The sequence below is a fragment of the Pristis pectinata genome, chromosome 31 (genome assembly GCF_009764475.1).
Source record: "Pristis pectinata isolate sPriPec2 chromosome 31, sPriPec2.1.pri, whole genome shotgun sequence".
NCBI classification, from domain to species: domain Eukaryota; kingdom Metazoa; phylum Chordata; class Chondrichthyes; order Rhinopristiformes; family Pristidae; genus Pristis; species Pristis pectinata.
This window is the reverse complement of record NC_067435.1, coordinates 3,768,128-3,791,928: the sequence shown is the minus strand read 5'-3', so window position 1 is coordinate 3,791,928 and position 23,801 is coordinate 3,768,128. Positions and strand designations below refer to the sequence as shown.

General features: G+C 45.9%; 1 protein-coding gene across 1 annotated transcript; it reads left to right on the top strand.

Moving 5' to 3' along the window:
- The first annotated feature begins 304 nt into the window (after window positions 1-304).
- LOC127584860 (G-protein coupled receptor 54-like) lies at window positions 305-23,237 on the top strand. Its single transcript, XM_052041828.1, has 5 exons — window positions 305-557; window positions 17,544-17,668; window positions 18,375-18,510; window positions 19,519-19,757; window positions 22,878-23,237. The coding sequence occupies exons 1-5, from the start codon at window positions 305-307 to the stop codon at window positions 23,235-23,237; spliced, it is 1,113 nt and encodes a 370-aa protein (XP_051897788.1).
- The last annotated feature ends 564 nt before the right edge of the window (window positions 23,238-23,801 follow it).

Sequence of the window (23,801 nt, the reverse complement as noted above, 5' to 3'; positions counted from 1 at the left end):
CTCCAAACCCCGCCGCTGGAGGAAACTCTGCCCCGTCCCAGCCTGGAATGAGCTCTCCCCCTCCCCCTCCCCACTCCTGCCTCTTTCCTGTCCAAGCCTCAGTGCCAATGGATTTAACCCTTCACTGACCGGGTCTGAGCTCTGAAGATCTGCAGAATGCCGTCTCTCCCTTCTAGGTGACCACCAGCGAGATATCCAGAGGATATTTCAGGAGCCCGGTCACTGACCCAGATATCGAGGGGATATAGCAGGAGCCCGGTCCAGGAGTCGCCCTGGTCACTGACCACCCACTGTAACCCAGGACATGGAATCCACTGTTAACCGGACAGGGAACGGCAGCGCCGGGGGGCTGGTGGCCGACATCTGGGCTCAAGTTGACAGCAGCGTGTCCCCCTTCAATCTGACCGGTGAGGAGAGCCCCCCCTTCCTGACCGACGCCTGGCTCGTCCCCCTCTTCTTCGCCCTGCTGATGCTGGTGGGTCTGGTGGGGAACTCGCTGGTGGTCTACGTGGTGAGCACACGGCGGCAGCTCCGCACGGCGACCAACTGCTACATCGGTGAGTTAACGGGCTGGGAATTGTCCGTGTGGCCCCGGAACAACACCCGGAGAGCGAATGCCGGGCACTAAGTAATTAGACCAGTGGTAGGTTATTTGGAGACTGTCAATTACCCTGAGTTTCTAACTAGAATTACTTTATGACCCTAGAACACAGAACGGTAGAGCTCAAGAACAGACCCCTAGGCCCACAATGTTGTGCTGACATTTTATCCTGCTCTAAGATCTATCTAACCCTTCCCTCCCACATAGCCCCCTCTTTTTCTATCTTTCATGTGACTATCTAAGAGTCTCTTAAATGTCCCTAATGTATCTGCCCCCACAACCTCTGCTGGCAGTGCGTTCCATGCACCCACCACTCTCTGTGTAAAAAAAACTTACCCCCTTAGACCTTCCTCCAATCACCTTAAAATTATGTCCCCTCCTGTTAGCTGTTGTCGCTGACACAATGTCTGATTAAATCCCTTCTGCTGCACACGGTCCATCTCCCACCACTCTCCGCGTATTCACGTAGAGCCTCTTAAATACCTCTATCGTATCTGCCTCCACCACCACCCCTGGCAGCACGTTCCAGGCACCCACCACTCTCTGTGTGGGGAAAAAAAACCTGCCCCGCACATCTCCCTTGAACTTTCCCCTCTCACCTTAAATGCATGCCCTCTAGTATTAGACATTTCCACCCTGGGCAAAAGATTCCAACTGCTTGTCTATGCCTCTCATAATTTTATAAACTTCTATCAGGTCTCCCTTCAGCCTCCGCCGCTCCAGAGAGAACAACCAGACATCTGAGGGCATGTGCTATCAGGAGAAGCTGGACAAACTTGGGCTCTTTCCTCTGGAGCAGCAGAGGCTGAGGGGTGATCTGTTGGAAGTGTATAAAATTATGAGGGCCATAGATAGGGTGGACAAGCAATATCTTTTTCCCATTATTAAACGATCCAATACCAGAGGGCATGCATTTAAGGTGAGAGGGGGTAGGTTCAGGACAGGCGTGAGGGGTACGTTTTTTTACTGGGAGAGTGGTGGATGCCTGGAATGCGTTGCCTGATAGGGTGGTGGAGGCAAATTCATTGGGGGCTTTTAAGAGGGGCTTGGATGGGCACATGAATGAGAGGAAAGTGGAGGGCTATGGGCATTCTGTAGCTATGTCGACACAACATTGTGGTCCGAAGGGCCTGTTCTGTGCTGTACTTTTCTATGTTCTAACCCAAGTTTGTCCAACCTCTCCTCATAGCACATGCCCTCTAATCCAGGCAGCATCCTGGTAAACCTCCTCTGCACCCTCTCCAAAGCCTCCACATCCTTCCTGTGATGGGGCGACCAGAATTGAATGCAGTCCTCCAGATGCAGCCACTGAGTGGCCAGTAAGAGTGAGTGGTACAATTGATGGGAAAGTGGGGAGAATAGGTTACAGGAAAAATTAGTGTGGGATGGCATAGCTCTGTGAGCTAATATGGGCTCAGTGGGTCAAATGGACTCCTTCTATGTCATAAGGAACTTTGGAAATCAAATGCAGAAATTGCAGCTCTGGGATGAACCACTGGATCTGGATCCAGACCCTGGAATTCTGAGATAGGAAGAAAAAATCAAAAACCCACAGATGCTGGAAATCTGAAATAAAACCAGAAAATGCTGGAAACACTCAGCAGGTCAGGCAGCATCTGCGGGGAGAGAAACCGAGTTTACATTTTTGGTTGGAGATCCTCCATCAGAGTCTTCGATCTGAAATATTGACTCTGCTCCTTGTGATTTTATAAACCTCTATAAGTCACCCCTCAGCATCTCAAAGGATGACAGTCCCAACCTATCCAGTCTCTCCTTATAACTCAAGCCCTCTGGTCCCAGCAACATCCTTGGAAGTGTTTCCAGCATTTTCTAGTTTAGTCCATGAGCAGGGGCGTGCTTGAAACAATGGGAAATGGGATTTGCTGAGAAGATTGGAACCTCAGTTAGACCCCAATCAGTGAGGGAGGGAGGGGGTGTGGTGTGGGGATAGGAAGGAAATGGTGTCATTCATTCCTGGGCACAGCTCCCAAGCTGGTGATTGGCAGCGTGGGTTCAGCAGACAGGATTACACCCCAGCTTGGTGCCTCCCCTCCCATCGGAAGGCTGAGGTTTGATCTACAACAGATCTACAAATTTACAGGGAATCAAGAGGGTGGATGTGGAGATGCTCTGAGAACATAGAACATAGTACAGGCCCTTCGGCCCACGATGTTGTGCCGACATTTTGTCCTGCTATAAGGTCTATCTAACCCTTCCCACCTACATAGCCCTCCATTTTTCTATCATTCATGTGGCTATCTAAGAGTCTCATAAATGTCCACCACCTCTAGTATGAAGATCTTGACTGGTTTGGATTGGATCACCAGTTCGATTCCGAGTCAAGTGCCCTGTGCATGGTGACAAGGAACAGGTAGTGGGAGGTTGTTCCGATCAGCAGGAGACGCGTGTTTAAAGAGATGGGCAAAAGGTACAAGAAATGTGAGGCTATAGAGTTACTGTTTGGAATTTGCTGTCTGCGTGACCTGTGGAAACAGAGCCAGTCCCTCTAAGGTATCATTTGAGAGTGAATAATTTGCAGAGTAGTGGGGAAAGGGTGATGGAAATGGGACTAACCGGATTTCTTTACGAGAAGCTGGCCTAGACTCGATGGGCTGAATGGTCGACTTTTGTGCTGTAATAATTCAATGGTTCTGTCCCTCTGCTGGGGGATTCAAAACAAAGAGGCACAGACTTAAAGTGAGATAAGATAAGATACCTTTATTAGTCACGTGTACATTGAAGCACATAGTGAAATACACCTTTTGCGTAGAACATTCTGGGGGCAGCCCGCAAGTGTCGCCACGCCTCCGGCGCCAACGTAGCACGCCCACAATTTCCTAACCTGTATGTCTTTGGAATGTGGGAGGAAACCGGAGCGCCCGGAGGAAACCCATGTCCTCAATGATGGGGAAGGTTGCGCCCATGATGGAGCTGGCTGAGTCTACAACCTCTTTTGATTTACAATTTTGTTTTACAATTAGTTTATCAACTAATTTTTCTTACTGCTCCCAATCCCAGATCCTTTAACCCTGTGTGTTAACCTATTATGGGGGACTTTATCAAAAACCTTCCTGAAAGTCTCGATAGATCACGGCGAACCAGTGGATGTGATATAGTCTACCAGTTACATCTTAAAAAATGCCGTAATTTTATCAAAAATGATTTTCACAGATCCCTATTGATTGTCATATATCTCTGATAATTTTTTTGTGTCCTGTTATCACATCCTGTATAATAGACTCCAGCCGTTTATTTATACAAAATTCCTTTAATTTCTCCTTCCCATTAGACTGCTGGTTTCTGGGAAGTTATTTCTGTCCTTTTCGATAAGAGGGGTTTGTTTAATTGTTCTGCTCTATTTTGGTTTTCCATGATAAATCCTCTGTTTTTGTTAGATCCTCGGGTCACTAAATCATGATTACATTTTTATCAAATTACTGATACCACAGAACTCAGTGTTCTGGTTTAGAATTTACTTAATGAGGAACAAGGCAAGTCTTATCAAACCTCCAGCCAAGCGAAATTTAGCCAGAGACACAACACAGTAAGGTATTAAATGGATGTAGTATCTCATGTGAACACGCACACACACAAGCAAACAGACAGACACACAAGCAAACATACACATGCAGAAACACACATGCAAACACACGATTCTTAACTGTCATGACACCACAACACTTTCAAGCTGCCTTTTCAATTTTACTCTGTTCCTGATCAATGCCTGTGTATCCACAACTATGAATATCATTTCTTGTTAAGCACACGTCCACCCACATCAATTCCGCCAAGCTGTGTTCCAGCAATTCTGACCCGTTTATATATTATATATTGGAATCAAGTTGGGTGGGGCAGTGCTGCAGTTCTAGAGACTCGGGTTCAATCTTGACCTCCGGAGCTGTTTGTGTGGAGTTTGTATGTTCTTTCTGTGACTGTATGGGTTTCCCCTGGGTGCTCTGGTTTCCTCCACAAAGACGTGCTGATTGCTAGGTTAATTGGCTGCTGTGAACTGCCCCTGGTCTGCACGTGAGGGGTAGAGTCTTGGGGGAGTTGATGGGAATGTGGGGAGAATAAAACGAAGGATTAGTGTAGATGAATGCCTGATGGTCAGCACAGACTCAGTGGGCCGACGGGCCTGTTTCCTTCTCTCTTTCACTGAAAAATAAAGCAGTAGCGTTCAAAGGTTACTTGTTTTGTAAGTTTGAAAAATTCATTTGGCATGATTGGAGATGTCAGTGCCTGATCCTATCAAAATATCAACAAAGAAAATATAATCTTTGAAATATAATTTGATTGGACATAATAGAATTGGGTGTTGGAATGACTACTACATTGATTAACCATCGAACTGTTTAGAGTGAGGTACTTCTTGCATCACTCATTACAGTCATACAGCATGTAAACAGGCCCTTTGGTCCAATGGTCCATGCTGACCAAGGTTCTGATCCAAGCTAGTCCCATTTGCCTGCATTTGGCCCATTTTCCCCTAAACCTTTCCTATCCGTGTGCCTGTCCAAGTGCCTTTTAAATGTTGTTAATGTACCTGCCTCAACCACTTCCTCTGGCAGCTCGTTCCATATACTGACCATGCACTGGGTGAAGAAGTTACCCCTCAGGTTCTGATTAAATCTCTCCCCTCTCATCTTGAACCTATGCCCTCTAGTTCTTGATTCCCCAAACTTGAGAAAAATACTGTGCGTATTCACCTTATCTATGCCCCTCATGATTTTATACACTTCTGTAAGATCACCCCTCAGTCTCCTACGTTCCAAGGAATAAAGTCCTAGCCTGCCCAACCTCTCCCTATAACTCAAGCCCTCGAGTCCCAGCAACATCCCCATAAATCTTCTCTTCTGTCAACAGATACTATAAGACCATAAGACATAGAACCATAGAACACTACAGCATAGAAAACAGGCCATTCGGCCCTTCTAGTCTATGCCGAAACTTTATTCCACTAGTCCTATTGACCTGCACCCAGTCCATAACCCTCCAGACCTCTCCCATCCATGTATCTATCCAATTTATTCCGGAGTGAGCCCGCTTTTACCATGTCAGGTGGAAGTCCGTTCCACATTCCCACCACTCTCTGAGTGAAGAAGTTCCCCCTAATGTTCTCCCTAAATCTTTCCCCTTTCACCCTGAAGCCATGTCCTCTCGTTCTTATCTCTCCTAATCTAGTTGGAAAGAGCCCATCGATTCTCCTCCGCCATTCGATCATGGCTGAGTTATTTTTCCCTCTCAACCCCATTCTCCTGCCTTCTCCCCGTAACCTTCGATGCCCTTACTGATCAAGAACCTATCAACCTCCGCTTTAAGTACATCCAATGACTTGACCTTCACAGCCGTCTGTGGCAGTGAATTCACCACCCTCTGGCTAAAGAAATTCCTCCTCATCTCTGTTCTAAAGGGACGTCCCTTTCTTCTGAGGCTGTGCCCTCTGGTCCACTGCGGGAAACATCCTCTCCACGTCCACTCTATCCAGGCCTTTCAATATTTAGTTGGCTTCAATGAGATTGCCCTTCACCCTTCTAAGCTCCAACAGATAGTGTAACAGGCTACTCCGAGCAAATAGCCAAAAGATGCACCGGTGAGTCCTCGGCTTTTGTGAAAAAAAGATGGGCTAAAAAGGCACTAAACATGCGGCAGAGGTTAAACTGGAAAGTCTGCTTGATTATAAAATTAAAACCCAACCCGAATCCAACCCAACGCTAACCGTTCCGAACACACCCGAGCACTAGGATCTATAATCTGTCCCTTACCTGTTGCGACTATCAAAGTCAAACTCAAAGTCGGGTTTATTGTCAACTGCACAAGTCCATGTGTGCACAGGTTCAACGAAAAACTTGCCCACAGCAGCATCACAGGCACATAGCATCAGATAAACAGCATTCACAAGAAAAACATAAATTAAATTGGTATTGGTTTATTATTGTCACTTGTACCGAGGTACAGTGAAAAACTTGACTTGCATACCGATCGTACAGGTCAATTCATTACACAGTGCAGTAACATTGAGTTAGTACAGAGTGCATTGATGTAGTACAGGTAAAAACAGTAACAGTACAGAGTAAAGTGTCACAGCTACAGAGAAAGTGCAGTGCAATAAGGTGCAAGGTCACAACAAGGTAGATCGTGAGGTCAGAGTCCATCTCATCGTGTAAGGGAACCATTCAATAGTCTTATCACAGTGGGGTAGAAGCTGTCCCTAAGTCTGGTGGTACCTGCTGTCAGGCTCCTGTATCTTCTACCCGATGGAAGAGGAGAGAAGAGAGAATGTCCTGGGTGGGTGGGGTCTTTGATTAAACACATTTTTTACAAGAAAGAACACAACTGGAACAAAAAAAAAGTCCATTTTGGTGCAAAGTGATAGTTGCTGTGTTGCTGTCACTATAAATATAGCCACAGGTGTGCTACTGCTCACAGGGAGTCATTCCAACAAAGTCAAAGTCATTCTGGGGGCATTTGCAGAGAAGTGGAAAGAGGACTTGCCATTGCTGAAGTACTGAGCTAGCCCAGCCACACCTGGACCCGACACGTATAGTTGGGCCTGGTTGAACTTGGGTCTGCTCTCTGGCAGAGAGGCAAGGAGGGTTGGGGAGGTGGGTAGAGCTCCAGTGAGGAGGTCCACAGCAATTGATGGTTCCACCCCCAATAGCTTCGGTGGGAGGGAGGGAAAGTGCACTGTAATCTTTGTACCATTCTGCTGTTTTGTGCTTACTGCTGTATGTATTCTTGTGTTCATTGTAACCAGGTATACTCTTTACTCTGTGAGCTTCATGCGAACAAAGAATGTCATTGCACCCTGGTGCATACAACAATAAATGAATCTAATCTAATCTAATCTAACATTGGATGCCTCAGGGCTGAATGACTTGTGAGTGGTGTAGGGCAAAGCAAGGAATTTCAATGTTCATCTGTCTGGGGCTGTGCTTCCTGATAGCTCAGCTGGTTGAGGGATAGATTTGGCAGTGTGCACCGGCCCAGGAGAGTTTCAGTTTGATTGTTAGACAGGAGCAGGTCAGCAGCTCTCGGCTGAGGGAGAAACCTGGCAGTAGAATTGTATCTAACACTGTCACGGGGGGTTGGTGGGGGGAGTCGATGACGAATTCCAACGTTGTGACTCTCCCGTTCTCTCCCTCTCTCTCTCCTTTCCCTCCCCCCCCCCCACACACACACACACACACACACACACACACACACACACACACACAGAGGAAAAGGATGCGTGTGTGTGTGTGAGAGAGAGAGAGAGGACCCAAATGTGATTAGTACCCATTACTATAAATCATGAATCATCTGCCATTTCTCCCTGCATGAACAAGAATGGCCATTGACAGCTGAAGATGGCAGGTCACTGGGTCTGTCAATCCCAGTCCAGGATCAGTTGATCCGTTCTGAAGAGAAAGGATGGAAATTAGGGGAAAGGAAAACAAACAATAATATCTGGCCCGTGGCAAATGTTGGATACTTGCCATGATTCACACCAGTGACATCTATGCTCAGAGCCCACACAACAATGTAGAGCTAGCAGCATAATGCAACAGAGCCTACCTGCATCACCAGACAGTACTCAAGTTAACCACCACCACAGTGCAGTTGACCGCAGAGCACATTGCAAGTAATTAGCTGGCGACTGGTGCTTCACTCATCATACAGCCATCACTGAACCTGCACAACAGGCATGCCTGGAATGAAACAGATTTATTTGACATAACAAATCTTACATCTCTAGTTATACAGTTACATAGTCCACTTCAAGAATTTTAAAGTCGAGTTTATTGTCACATGTGTGCACAGGTGCAATGAAAATCTTACTTGCAGCAGCATCACAGGCACAGAGCATCAGATAAGCAGCATTCACAAGAAAAAAATAAATTAAAGATAAATTAGACACAATTTTTACAAAAAAGAACACATTTAGAACAAAAAAGACAAAGTCCATTGTAGTGCAAAGTGGTCATAGTGTTGCTATACTGAGGTGGTGATTAGGGTTGTGCCGGTTGGTTCAAGAACTGAATGGTTGAAGGGAAGTCGCTGTTCCTGAACCTGGTGGTGTGGGACTTCACGCTTCTGTACCTCCTGCCCGATGGGAGCTGTGAGAAGATGGCATGGCCTGGATGGTGGGGGTCTTTGATGCTAGATGTTGCTGCCTTGAGGCATTGGTAGATCATGGCAGAACATAATTTTTGAAGTGAAATCAACATTCAGGCTAAGCACATAATTATTAATATTATTTGGGTTGGCTGGATAATATAACAGATTCCTTCCCTCAGATGATGGATGAAACAATTCTTCAGTGAAGTAACTGCTCCTCTCAATTGTCCTTTCCTAATCCAGCCAGCCACAAAGAAAAGAAAGTAGATGCAAGAGGCCATTCAGTCCATTGTGCCTGCACTACCTCCATTTATGGCTTATCACAACACCACTTTCCCTTACTAACTCATTCCCTTAATGTCAAAGATCTACCAATTATATCCAGCAACTGAATCTCCCCTGCTCTCTTGGTTAGAGAATTCTGAAGATTCTCAATACTCTGAGTGAAGAAATTTCTTTCCATCTCAATCCTGAATTCCTGACCCATTTTCTTGAGGCCACTGGTTTTAGCTCCCCTCGCCGTGGGGAACATCACCCCTGCATCTACTCTGCCAAGCCTGTGTGTTTCTATGAAATAGACTGATGTGTTCAGAATTTTGTACATGGGCCAAACAGTTCTGTTTGTTCCAGTATAAAATGCTTAGGATGACTCCAGTGTGGATCTTGGCAAATGGAACATAACACAGAACACAGAACAGTTACAGCACAGGAACAGGCCCTTCGGCCCATGACGTCTGTGCCGAACATGATGCCAAATTAAAGCAAATCTCTCTGCCTGCACATGATCCATATCCTTCCATTCCCTGCATATTCAAGTGTCTATCTAACAGCATCTTAAACAGCACCACTGTATCTGCTTCTACCACCACCCCTAGAAGCCCGTTTCAGACACCCACCACTCTCTGTGTAAAAAAAAAACCTGCCCTGCACATCTGCTTTAAACTTTCCCCCTCTCACAGTAAATGCATGTCCTCTCCTATTTGACATTTCCACCCTGGGAGAAAGATTCTGACTGTGTACCTGTCTGTGCCTCTCATAATTTTATAAACTTTAATCAGATCTCCCCTTAGCCTCTGACACATCAGAGAAATCAGTTCAAGTTTGTCCAACCTCTCCTTATAGCTCATACTCTCTAATCCGGGCAGCATCCTGGTGAACTTCTTCTGTAACATCTCCAAATCCTCCACATCCTTTCTGTATTGGGGTGACCAGAAATGCACACAATACTCTCAAGTGTGGCCTAACTAAAGTTTTATACAGCAGCAACATGACTTCCTAACTCTCATACTCAATGCCCTAACCAATGAAGGCAAGCATGCCACATGCCTTCTTTACCACCCTATCTACTTGTGTGGGAATTATGGAGCCCAAATCACCCTGTACATCAACACATCAAGGCTCCTACCATTAAATGCATCCTTTCCCCTTACATTTGACCTCCCAAAATGCAACACCTCACACTCGCTCAGATTAAGATATCTTTATTAGTCACATGTACATCAAAACACACAGTGAAATGTATCTTTTGCGTAGAGTGTTCTGGGGGCAGCCCACAAGTGTCGCCATGCTTCCGGCACCAACATAGCATGCCCACAACTTCCTAACCCGTACGTCTTTGGAATGTGGGAGGAACCCAGAGCACCCGGAGGAAACCCACGCAGACACGAGGAGAATGTACAAGCTCCTTTCAGACAGTGGCCGGATTTGAACCCGGGTCGCTTGCGCTGTAAAGCGCTACGCTAACCGATTAAACTCCACGTCAAAAGTTTGGGTTGACACCATTAATGGTTCCTCCAGGCCATCAAATGCTAAATGAAGTTACCAGGTGACTCATCCTTATACAAAGTATATTCACTGAAGGAGGAAGGTGAGAATGTTTAAAATGGCAGTGAGGGAGATTATTTCATCAGTTCCCAAATCAAACCCTGGGATATTACTGAGGGAGCGATAAGATTTCCCACAAGGAGGTATAATTAGTTTAGGTAAAGAAATCTTGCCACTGATTGCCTTTTAACTCTTCTCTGAATGCCTTTTGTTTTTCAGCACTGATGCCAATTTGTTTTAATTTATACCACCATTAAACCATCAGGAATAGGAAGCAAATACTGAAAACCAAAATGTTTGGAGTATTTTACACTGGGCTCAACTGTTGTGTTTCTGATTGTGAGGGTTAATTGACTCAGTGATAAGATTTCAAAGCTCTAGTGCTTTGACAAAAACACTATGAAGTAACAGGAAGATTTCTCAACAAGAACTCTTTCAGATCTTCATTTCCCTTAGGGTGGAAACTGTGTCAATTGATTTCATTTAGATCCCCAGTAAACATCTTGGAGAAAAGATTTGAATTCCATGAGTGTGAGATGGATTTGAATTCAAGTCCCAAAGGAGAAGTTTAATATTTTAACCACCACTGCTGGTTCTCAAGATCATGCAGATATTCTACTGTAGTCTGATGGCAGGGATTCAGTCTATTCTCTGTGAGTAATTGGTGTTAAAATTCAAAGTGCCTGGAGGGTTGTAGTATTTCTGACAGTATAAAAGAATAATATGCTAAATATTTTATAAATCCTTCATTCATAACAAAGGTGTACAGCTTCTCTTGACTCCGATAACCGATGAATCAATTCATCCCAGTGGAAATTGCATTTCCTGACTGATACCACGCCTCACATCACTGCACTAATACAGCCAGCCATGTAACCATTGTCGCAACTGTTAAGTGTTTTGAGGCAATGTACTGCCTTTTTGAGAGGTAACTCTACCTTCCCTGGGGTGGTGCCGAAGCAGAGAAAGACAAATAATTTAGTCTATGACAGGGTAACTTAAAGATAAAAAAAATAGGGATAATTTCCCTGATAAAAGCCATTATATCTCAAACTTTGGACAAAGGACAGAGCACTAAAATATTTAACCTGCTTCTCTCTCTGCAGCTGCTGTCTGACCTGCTGAGTGTTTCCAGCAGTTTCTGATTTTATTTTTGCTTTCCAATTAATTTGTTATTTTGCTTTTCTGCTACCTGCGGTTTAATCCTTCCACCTCCTGGTGACAACTTAATCAATCCTAATGCCACAATAGACAGGCTTATCACACCCATCCATTGACCGTGAGTAATTCAATGGGATATTCAGAAAGAAGTCACTGCTTAGTATAAAGTTAAGTATTAAATAGAACCATGCCAGATTGTAGAAATTTTGTTTGGGTTTCAGTTTTTCATTGTTTACTTTTGGTTTTGTTCAAGATTCTGTTCTGGGTTTTTTTTGCAAAATTAAGTATTTTCTTATATTAACATACTTCTTTCAAAAGATGCATAAACTTTAAGGCTCTATAAAGTACAACTAAATTGAAATAAGTAAATTTGCACAATCAATGTTATGCTAACTTATTAAAATTTACCACTGTCTCTTGGGTCCCCACCACATTTTATTGATCACTGCGCCCCACAAATTAATCAGATTGGTCAATAAACCATATATTCAATTTGCCACCCGAGTGTGATGTTTTTATGCACAATGAATAGAAATAAAAAACTTGTTTGGTTAATATTTATTGTTGAAAAATATATTTCTGAATGAGAATTTGGGAGTTTTTTTTTTGGTTTTTATTCAATGAAAAGCAAGAAAGAGTTATTAAACCAGAAAGAGTGCAGAAAAGATTTACAAGGATGTTGCCGGGACTTGAGGGACTGAGTTATAGGGAGAGGCTGGACAAGCAAGGACCTTATTCCTTGGAGTGTAGGAGACTGAGAGCTGATCTTATAGAGGTGTATAAAATCATGATGGGCATAGGTAGGGTGAATGCACTGAGTCTTTTCCCCAGGGTTGGGGAATCAAGGACATAGGTTTAAGGTGAGAGGGAGAGGGAACTTGAGGGGCAACATTTTTACACAATGGGTGGTATCTAATATGGAATGAGCTGCCAGAGGAAGTGGTTGAGGCAGGTATAATAACACCTTTTAAAAGATAGTTGGACAGGTACATGGATTGGAAAGGTTTAGAAGGTAATGGGCCAAGCGCTGGCAAATGGGACTGGCTTGGATGGGGCACCTTGGTTGGCATGGACCAGTTGGGCTAAAGAACCTGTTTTCATGCTGTATAACTCTATGACTATGACTAAACACAACCCTAAATATCTTGTAAATTGTAAGAACATGCAGGACAGTTTAAAAAAAAACATTGGAACTGTTCAGATAAGTTCCATCCCCTATAACCATTTACAGTGGCCAATTAACCTACCAACCTGTACATGGGTAAATTTCTTCTCCAGTAACTTGCCCACCATCGAAGTTTGACTCACTGGCCTGTAATTCCCAGGGTTATCCCTACTCCCTTTCTTGAACAAAGGAACAACATTTGCGACCCTCCAATCATCTGACACTACTCCTGTGACCAGTGAGGACGCAAAGATCATCGTCAAAGGTGCAGCAATCTCTTCCCTCATTTCCCATAATAATCTTGGATATATCCCGTCACGCCTTGGTGACTTATCTATCCTAATGTTTTTCAAAAGTTCCAGCACATCCTCGTTCCTCACGTCGACATGCCCTAGTGTATCAGCCTGTTGTACGCCATCCTCACAAACGTCAAGGTCTCTCTCACCGGTGAATACTGAAGCAAAGTATTCATTGAGGACCTCCCCTACCTCTTCCGACTCCAGGCACATGTTTCCTCTTTGATCCCTGATTAGTCCTACCCTTACTTTAGTCATCCTCCTATTCTTCACATATGTGTAGAACGCCTTGGGGTTTTCCTTAATCCTATTCACCAAGGCCTTCTCATGCCTCCTTCTAGCTCTCCTAAGTCCATTCTTAAGCTCCTTCCTGGCTACCTTGTAACTCTCCAGAGCCCTGTCTGATCCATGCTTTCTAAATCTTAAGTAAGCTTCTTTCTTCCTCTTGACAAGATATTCTACACCTCTTGTCAACCACGGTTCCTTCACTCTACCATCCTTACTCTGCCTCAATGGGACAAACCTATCCAGAACCCCATGCATGTACACCCTAAAAAACCTCCACATTTCTGTTGTGCACTTCCCCAAGAACATCTGTTCCCAATTTACACTCCTAAGCATCATAATTCCTCCTCCCCAATTAAATACTTTCTCATATTTTCTGCTCTTATCCCTCTCCAAGGCCACGATAAAGGTCAAGGATTTATGGTCACTATCTCCAAAATGCTCTCCCACCGAGAGATCTGATACCTGATCAGGCTCATTGCCTAGTAACAGGTCCAGGATGGCTTCTCCTCCAGTCGGCCTGTCCACATACTGTGTCAGGAATCCTTCTTGGACACTCCTAAAAGACTCTGCCCCATCTATCCCCTGTACACTAAGGAGATGCCAATCAATATTAGCGAAGTCGATATCACCCATGACAACAACCCTGTTACAGAACAGGGTTGGGGGGGGGGGGTGGAGGTGGGGTCTGTAGAATACTCTCAATAGAGTGATCTCTCATTTCCTGTTTCTGACTTCCACCCACACTGACACAGTGGACGATCCCTACAGGACGTCCTCCCTTTCTACGGTTGTGACACTGTCCCTGATCAGCAAAGCCACTCCCCCACCTCTTTTACCTGTCCCTTTTGAAACATCTAAACCCCAGAAAATCCAGCAGCCGTTCTTGCCCTTGTGACAGCCAAGTCTCTGTAATGGCCACCACATCATAGTATCTTTGATCAGATCAGATCAGATTAGTTTATTCTCATATACACCAGGGTGCAATGAAGTTTCTTGTGTGGGTGAAGCTCACAGAGTAAACAGTGTACAGAATAATAATAAATACGACAATAAATACAGCAAGAAGCATAAAACAACAGAATGGTGCAAACTATAGAAGTGAAATCTGAAGCAGCGCAAAAAGAAATGGAAAATTGGTAAATTGGTTTATTATTGTCACATGTACCGAGGTACAGTGAAAAACTTTGTTTTGCACGCCATCCATACAGATCATTTCATCACATCAGTACATTGAGGTAGTATAAGGGAAAAGCAATAACAGAATACAGAATAAAGTGTTACAGTTACAGAGAAAGTGCAGTGCAGGTAGATAATAAGGTGCAAGGCCATAACGAGGTGGATTGTGAGGTCAAGAGTCCATTTTATTGTACTAGGGGACTATTCATTAGTCTTATAACAGTGGGATAGAAGCCGTCCCTGAGCCTGGTGGTACGTGCTTTCAGGCTTTTGTATCTTCTGCCTGATGGGAGGGGGGAGAAGAGAGAATGTCTGGGGTGGGTGGGGTCTTTGATTATGCCGGCTGCTTTACTGAGGCAGCGAGAAGTGTAGACAGAGTCCATGGATGGGAGGCTGGTTTCCATGATGTGCTGGGCTGTGTCCACAACTCTGTAGTTTTTTGCGGTCCCGGGCAGAGCAGTTGCCGTACCAAGCCATGATATATCCAGATAGGATGCTTTCTATGGTGCATCAGTAAAAGTTGGGGAGGGTCAATGGGGACAGTGCTTAAGTGGGATGTGGAAGGAAACCAGAGCACCTGCATGAAACCCAAGCAGTCACAGGGGGAATGTATAAACTGCACAAGAAAATTACTGGAGCAATCCCCAGTACTGGTGTCCCCTACTTTTTTTCCTTTTACCAAAACCCCTTCTTACTCCTGACTGAGTTAATTACATGGTTTACTCACTCTGTCACTGCAGTAGTAGGATTTCGGAGTTAGGTTGGGTTACTGAGACCTATGCTGTCAGTGCCAAGTTATTTATAATTAGTTCCCACTGTTTGCTTTCTGTACAGAAAATCAATTTGCAAACAATTTCTTGATAAACTTGCAGTAATGAATGGAGACCGTGAAGTGTGCAACAAGGATTCGTTGCCCATTAAAATGGACAATGCATGAAAATACCTGTCCCTGAATAAAACTCCTGACATACACCTAAATCTGCTACTGCGGCTCATAAAGGTAGAAGCAGGAGAAGGCCATTCAGCCCATTGCTTATATTTCTGTGTTCTTCTGTCTGCTTTGCCACTCAATGCCTGATTCTTTCACTCAGCACCACTTTCCTCAATATCTAAATGTATGTTGATGTCTTGTTCTAAATATACTCAGTGACTGAGCCTACACATTTCTCTTGGGCAGAGAATTCCAAAGATTCACCACCCTTCGAGTAAAGAAGTTTCTCCCCAACATTCAGAACAGGGACATTACAGAAGAATTTCTCTGGCGCAAGGTTAAATCTTGAGCTTTCCTTAGGCTCTCCCACACCCCCACTTCCTTACCTTTCATACCCCGAATGGCGATTTTCACAATACACAATGAAACAGTGTACACCAACATCATAGAGAGACAGAGCGAAGAGCACTGTGTCAGTCCGTCATAATGGAGTAAAATTGGAGGATGGAATGTATTCAAAGTGGTACCATCATTGTGAGAAAGTATTGAAGCAGGGGGAGGTGAAATGTCCATAAGACCATGTCCATTCAGCCCATCGAGCCTGCTCCGCTATTCAATCATGGTTGAATATTTTCAACCCCATTCTCCCACCTTCTCCCTGTAACCCTTAAGCCCCTCACCAACCAAGGGCCTAGCAATCTCTGCTGTAAACACACCCAATAACTTGGCCTCCACATTCCTCTGTGGCAATGAATTCCACAGATTCACCACCCTCTGGCTGAAGATATGCCTCCTCATTTCAGTTTCTGTGCAGGATCTGTGAGCAGGCAAGTGATTCCTGGGTTTAAATTGTTATTGCTGCTCTTTCTGAACTCCTTATATTACTCACTTTCCACCTGGAGTAGAAAACCTGTCCAACCTAATATGACCACTCATCTGTGTGAACTGCTACATCACATCCCTCTCAGCATCAGATTCCATGACCGTGGGTCAGTTTGCCCAACCATGATGTTGTTGGGCAGATCATTGCGAGAATGTCCTCAGTAAGTGAGGAGGACACTGTCCTCACCTTAACATTATTGCTGGCTCCTTCTCCACCAGTCCTAGGAGGCAAAGGGAAATGAGGGACATGGGTAAAAGCAAGGACCCTTCCAGTACAGTCCTACATATCTGTGGAGGGAGCTCCCTCCTGTACAGTCCCACATACCTGTGGAGGGAGCTCCCTCCTGCACTGTCCCACATATCTGTGGAGGGAGCTCCCTGGTTCCTCTCTCACTCCCTGTTGACTTTTCTAGTTTGTTTCACTTTCCAGTCTGCGAGGATCAGGGGAAATTCTGTTCCCCCTTGACTTTCTTGGCATTATCATCACCGGATCCCCCATAATCAACATCCTGGGAGGGGTCACCATTGTCCAGAAACTCTGCTGGACGATCCACAGAGTACAGGAGAGGCTTGGTCTTCCATGGTGAGTGACAGAGTACTCTCCATTAACATGGACGAGTGCACTCCAATACCTGAGCTACTCAACCCCATCCAGGACAATGCAGCCAACTGACTGGTATCTCACCCACCATCCAGAGCATTCATTCCTTCCATCCATCCCTGGTGCATGTAAGATAAGATTTCTTTATTAGTCACATGTACATCAAAACACATAGTGAAGTACATCTTCTGCGTAGAGTGTTCTGGGGGCAGCCTACAAGTGTTGCCACACTTCCGGAGCCAACATAGCATACCCACAACTTCCTAACCCGTATGTCTTTGGAATGTGGGAGGAAACCGGAGCACCCGGAGGAAACCCACGCAATCACGGGGAGAATGTACAAACTCCTTACAGACAGCGGCTGGAATTGAACCTGGGTCACTGGAGCTGTAATAGCATTACGCTAACCGCTACACTACCGTGCCTGGCCTAAAGTGACTGAACAAGGCAGTGGTGGTATTTAATTTAGCTACGTCCCATAGTGGACTGAATAAAACCATCTCCTCTCTGTATACTTTCAGTTAATCTGGCCATGACCGACATCATTTTCCTGGTTTGCTGTGTGCCGTTTACAGCGACGCTGTACCCCCTGCCCAGCTGGATCTTCGGAGACTTCATGTGCAAATTTGTCAACTATCTACAACAGGTAACGAGGGGATTGATCCCTGATTAGTATCGGCCTGTGGGATGGATTCAGCCACACGCCCTCAGGGATGCTTCCTAGATGGGAGTAGCGATGGGGTGGAACAGATTGGGGAGGCATGGGGGGGCCACAAATGGCTCAGGTACCAATGGGAGCGATAGATCAGGATTGGGGACCACATGGACTTAGGGGCAAACTTACAGTCCTGCCTTTTCTCTCCTAGCAGTGCAGGGAATTCAATCCGTAAGAATTCCCAGGATTTTACTAAGAAGAAAGTGCAAGCATCATAGGATTCTCCTGTGTATTCAATCCATATCCCTGCATTGCTGCTGTAGATCTATGGAATCACATGGTTGTTATGGTACAGAAGTAGGCTGTTCAGTCTATCAATTCACCCCTCTAGATCTACACATGAGGGGCAATTTACAGCGACCATTTAACCCACCAACACATTTTTGAAATGTGGGAGGATCATGCGCAGGGAGATGAGATTTAGTTTAATTCGGGATCGTTTTGGCACAGACATTGTGGGCCGAAGGTCCTGTTCCTGTGCTGTACTATGTTCGATGTTCTTTCTCTCCATCTCTCTCTATCCCTCTCTCCCTTCCTCCCTCCCTCCTTTCTCCCCTCCCTATCTCCCTCCCTTCTTCACTCCCTCTGTCCCTCTCTCTCTCCCTTCCTCCCTCCCCCTCTCTCTCCCTCTCTCCAGGTCACCGTCCAGGCTACCTGTATGACACTAATGGCCATGAGCGTGGATCGGTGCTACGCCACAGTCTACCCACTGCAGTCTCTGCGACACCGCACGCCCAGGCTGGCGATGGTGGTCAGCGTGGCCATCTGGATCGGTGAGTTCGGCAGACAGGTAAAGGCAGGCAGGTGTACGGCAGGGAGGGCCCTGGGCGAACTCTCCAGCAAATGCAGCAGGTCAGATCCCATCCTGCGCCTGGAGCAATTGCCAGAAGTGGGGTGGGGGGTGGAGATGGGCATTCCCCTTCACAGGAACCAAGCAGGGAACAGAGGTGACATGCTAGAAGGAAGTATAAACTGGAGGGAGTGTTGATGTACAGAGAGATCTTGGGGTACAAGTCCATAGAGTGGCAGCACGCATGGATAGAGTGGTAAAGAAAGTGTCTGGTTTTATTACCACTCTGTCAACGCTTGCCTTCATCGTTTGGGGCATTTGCATAAAGGTTGGGAAGTCATGTTTGCAGCTGTATAAAACTTTTTTTAGGTCACAGCTGGAGTATTGTGTGCAGTTCCAATCGCCCCGTTATAGGAAAGATGCAGAGACTTTGGAGAGGGTGTCGAAGAGGTTCACCAGGATGCTGCCTGGATCAGAGAGTATTAGTTATCAGGAGAGGTTGGAGAAACTTGGGTTGTTTCCTCTGGAGTGTCGGAGGCTGAGGGGAAACCTGATAGATTATGACAAGTGTAGATAGATTCTTAATCCCTAAGGTGAAAATGTCAAATACCAGATGGCATAGGTTTAGGTGAGAGGAGGGAAGGGTTAAGGGAGATTTATGAAGCAAGTTTTTTACAGAGGGGGTGCTCCCGCCGTCTCCCTTGGCCCCATGCACCTGGCTCCTTACCACCCTGTTGCCTTCATTGGGAGGGGCATTGAGTATAAAAGTCCTGAAGGGCTGGGGCGGGCTGGACAAGAGAAGGCACTTCAACCACGGCAGGAATCACTGCCAAACAGTACCTGCCAGCTGGTGGAACAAAGGACCCTTTCCTGTCCAGTATACTTCCCCAGGCAATATAACACCGTCACTCCAGTCTCTCCCTTCCCTTCATCTCAACCTTTCTTTTCCTGTTTTACAATTTTGCTCTGTTTCTCTTTTAACCCTTTGCAGGTTCCTTTATTCTGTCTGCCCCCATGGCTATGTACCACAGGATAGCGAGGGGCTATTGGTACGGACTGCAGATTTACTGCATCGAGGCTTTCCCCACGGAGTCCCAGCAGAAAGCCTTCATCATCTACAGCTTCCTTGCTGCCTACCTCCTCCCACTGCTCACCATCTGTGTGTGCTACACAGTGATGCTACAGCGGGTGGGTCGGCCTGCTGTCAGACCTATTGACAGCAACTATCAGGTACTGTGTTGGAGCTTGCATTTACGTAGCACCTTTCAGGAGACTGGAATACAAAAGTCTGGCTGAGATTTGGGGAGCCCTGTCTGGAGCACTGTTTTGGGGCTTCCTACCTAAGGAAAGGTATATTTGGATCGATTCTGTGGACGAGTGGGTTGGCTTATGAGGGTGATTGGCGGATCAGGCCCACACTCATTGGAGTTTAGAAGAACGGCCAGTGACCTCACTGAGACACCAGATTCACAGAGAGAGAGCAATGGACAGTGTTGATGCTGAGAGGGTGTTTCTCCAGGCTGTGGTCTGTCTGAAACCAGAGGACTTCATCTCAGGAAACGGACTGGCCATTTGGGACTGAGATGTGAAGATCCATTAAGGAGTGAGTTAAAATCTTGGGAGTCCCCTGGATGCCGAGATGAGCTTATCCAAGGCTGGAATTGATAGAGTTTTGGACATTGAGAGAATCGGGAATTTGGGAAATGCATGAGAAGTGGTCCTGAGGCACAGGATTAGCTGTGATGGTACTGAATGGTGGAGCAGTTACAACACCACACAGACACAAACACACACACAGACGCACACAGACACACACGCACGCACACAGACTCACACACACACACATGTACACACACACACACACACACACACACACACACACACACACACACACACACACACACACACACACTCTTGAGGGAATGATTGTCCTTCCAAGAAAGCAACCTGTAACCAACATGACTCTATGGCTCTGTGACTCTACCAGGTACATGGATAGGAGCAAAACACGAGGTGCTGGAGGAACTCAGCGGGTCAGGCAGCATCTGTGGAGGGAAATGGACAGTCGACGTTTCGGGTCGAGACCCTTCATCTGTACCAGACATGGATAGGAATGGTTTAGAGGGATATGGACCAAACGCAGGCAAATGGGACTAGCTCAGTTCAATAACTTGGCCAGCATGGACGAGTTGGCCTGTTTCTTTGACTGAATGTGCACAGCAAGCTCCCACAAACAACAACGTGATAAGTGAGCAGGTCCTGGTCAACGAGTGATGAACATTGCCCTGGACACTGTATAACTTCCCTGCTCCTCGTCGGTATAGTGCAGTGGAATCTTTATGGTTGACCTGAGTGATGGGCAGGCTTTGGTTTCCCATCTGTAAGCAGGGAGCTCTGAAAGTGCAAAACTGTGCAATGCTCAGGGTCAAAGATAAGTCTGTACCTTGAGCATTTTAAAAAATATTTGAAGAAGTGTGCAAATGTTTAGAAATTGGAAGGTCTGTTACAGCATGGGATGTATTTCTGCTCAGAACCCACGTGTGTGCTATTTATAGAAGGGTGTTTTAACCTGGTAAAATGTACAGGACGGGTTTAGTGGAACCGAGAGGCAAACCTCAGCGGGGCACTCTGACAGCTCCCTCTGGAGGCTGTTATATGGCATTGTGTGTAAACGTTTCTGTGTGAGGGTGTGTGTGTGAGGGTGTGTGTGTGAGGGTATGTGTGTGAGGGTGTGTGTGTGTGTGTGTGTGTGAGAATGTGTGTGTGAGGGTGTGTGTGTGTGAGGGAGGGTGCGTGTGTCTGTGTGTGTGTGAGTGTGTGTCTGTGTGTCTGTGTGAGAATGTGTGTGTACATGTGTGTGTGTGAGGGTGCGTGTGTCTGTGTGCGTGTGAATGTGTGAGTGTGTGTGTGTGTCTGTGTGTGAATGTGTGTGTCTGTGTGTATGTGTGTGTGTGTATGTATGTGTGAGTGTGTGCGAGTGTGTGAACGTGTGCTTCTGAGTATATGCATGTGTTTGTGTGTGTGTGTGTGTGTGTATGCGTTCACGTGTTATGCATAATATGTGTTTGACGATCGGGGACTTGGTGCCTGGATCACAGAGCCCACAGTTCTCTGGCTCCCGTGTGCTTCTCATGCACCAGGCCGCAGAGTTGGAATTGCTCAGAGGTGTTCAGTAACGAGCAGCCTGGACACCTGAAGCTGGAGACAACTGTGGGCCATTCAGTGGCAGCCTGCAGCCCACCATTGAGGCCCAGTCTAGCAGAGCAGATTCAGACAGGACCCCGGGCACTGGACAACCTCCCTGCTCTATTGCTCTGAAAGGAAGTTGAGAAGATGCTTCAGCAGGCTACCAGCCTCTGAGGGGTTAGAGTGAGCACAAAGAATAGTTTATTCCCATCAGATATGCAGCTGTCTTCATTAGAAAGTTTCAGTCACTTGGAGTAAACTGAGATCTTCAGTGGGAATTGGTCAAAATTTGTAGAGAAGGATTAATGGTTCGAGGTCTGCCAAGAGCGTGGCTTACTGTGAGGATCCAGGGAGCTAACAGTTTGGGACAGCTTTGAGCTTGAACGAGTGTGATGGGCAGAATGTCCTTTAGGTAGCATCCAAGGTCCTGGAGGAATTGGAGAACCTGTGAGGGGAATATAAACACCACACTTGAAACAGAGACACAAGAGATTCCAGATGCTGGAATTTGGAGCAAAACAAAACTGCTGGAGGAACTCAACGCGTCAGCCAGCATCCGTGGGGGGAAGGGGATCCCTCTGCCTCCACAGACGTGGCTTCACCAGCTAATTACCTCCAGCAGTTTGTCTTTTCCATCACATTTGGAAGAGTTCTATTGGACGTGTAGGCAGCAGAAGAATATTAATATTGGTTTATTATTGCCACATGTACTGAGATACAGTGAAAAGTTTTCATTTTGCGTGCCACCCTGACAGATCGTGACACACATAAGTACATTGAGGTAGTAAAAAGAAAAACAGAATGCGGAATATAGTGTTACAGTTACAGAGAAAGTGCAGTGCAGGTAGACAAATAAAGTGCAAGGGCCACGATGAGGTAGATTGGAAGGTCAGGAGATCAAGAGTTCATCTCTTAGTGTATGAGAGGTCCATTCAGGAGTCTGTTTACAGCGGGATAGAAGCTGTCCTTGAGTCTGGTGGTACAAGCTCTCAGGTTTTTGCATCTTCTACCCGACGGGAGAGGGGAGAAGAGAGAATGACTGGCGTGGGAGGGATCCTTGATTACGTTGGCTGCTTTCCTGAGGCCGTATTCGTGAACAATGTTGCTTTGCCATTAACTCTGCTGCAACAGTTAAGTAATTGTCCTCCATGTGTTCTCTTCCAGAAAGTACATCATTTATCAGAGAGGTCAGTTGCCATGAGGGCGAAGGTCACCAAGATGGTGGTGGTGATCGTGCTCTTGTTCACTGTGTGTTGGGGCCCCATCCAGGTCTTCATCCTCTTTCAGGGTTTCTACACCGACTTCCAGGTCAACTTTGAGACCTACAAGATCAAAACGTGGGCCAACTGCATGTCTTACGCCAACTCTGCCATCAACCCAATCGTCTACGCCTTCATGGGGGAGGGCTTCAGGAGATCCTTCAGAAAAGCTTTTCCCTTCATGTTTAAGCAACGGGTGAGAAATGACACCTTTACCAATGGCTCCAGAAATGCAGAGATGAAGTTTATCACTGAGGAATCGTAAGCTCTTCAAAGGTGACCAATGACTCAAGAAGAATTTGATCCTTCATTAGAACTCAATGCATCTTTTCCTCAAACCAGGGAAGCCTCGAATAACTTTTATCAAAAATTCTCATTAATGATCTGGCAAACAATTGTTATTTGGAGAAGAGGACACCATTCAGCCCATCGGGTCTGTTTTGTTGGATTGTTCCCCAATCTCACTCCATGGATCATATCATGGTTGGTACTATTCCTTGTCCACTTTCACACCCTGTTCCTACAACCCTGTTTCCAAAAGTCTATTGATCTCAGCCTTGAATATACAATGAGTGTGCACCCACAACCCTCCAATGATTCACACCCTGCCGAGAAAAGAAGTTTCTCTTCACCTTGGTCCTAGTCCATCTGCCTAACCTGAGACTCTCTCCCCTGGTTCCAGATCCATCAATCTGACTAAATGGCCTCTCAACCTCTACCCTAACTGATGTGTCTTTAATTCAACTGCCCACCTTGGGATCCACTCACTCAAATAATTTGCAATAGATATTTCAGCCCAACCAACCAGTCATGAAGTTCATTCACCCAT

Bases quoted from the DNA above. Each gene is read 5' to 3' on its own strand.
- LOC127584860 (XM_052041828.1), top strand. From the start codon at position 305: ATGGAATCCACTGTTAACCGGACAGGGAACGGCAGCGCCGGGGGGCTG. The intron at 558-17,543 runs GTGAGTTAACGG...GTATACTTTCAG, and splicing joins GGCGACCAACTGCTACATCG to TTAATCTGGCCATGACCGAC. The intron at 17,669-18,374 runs GTAACGAGGGGA...CCCTCTCTCCAG, and splicing joins TTGTCAACTATCTACAACAG to GTCACCGTCCAGGCTACCTG.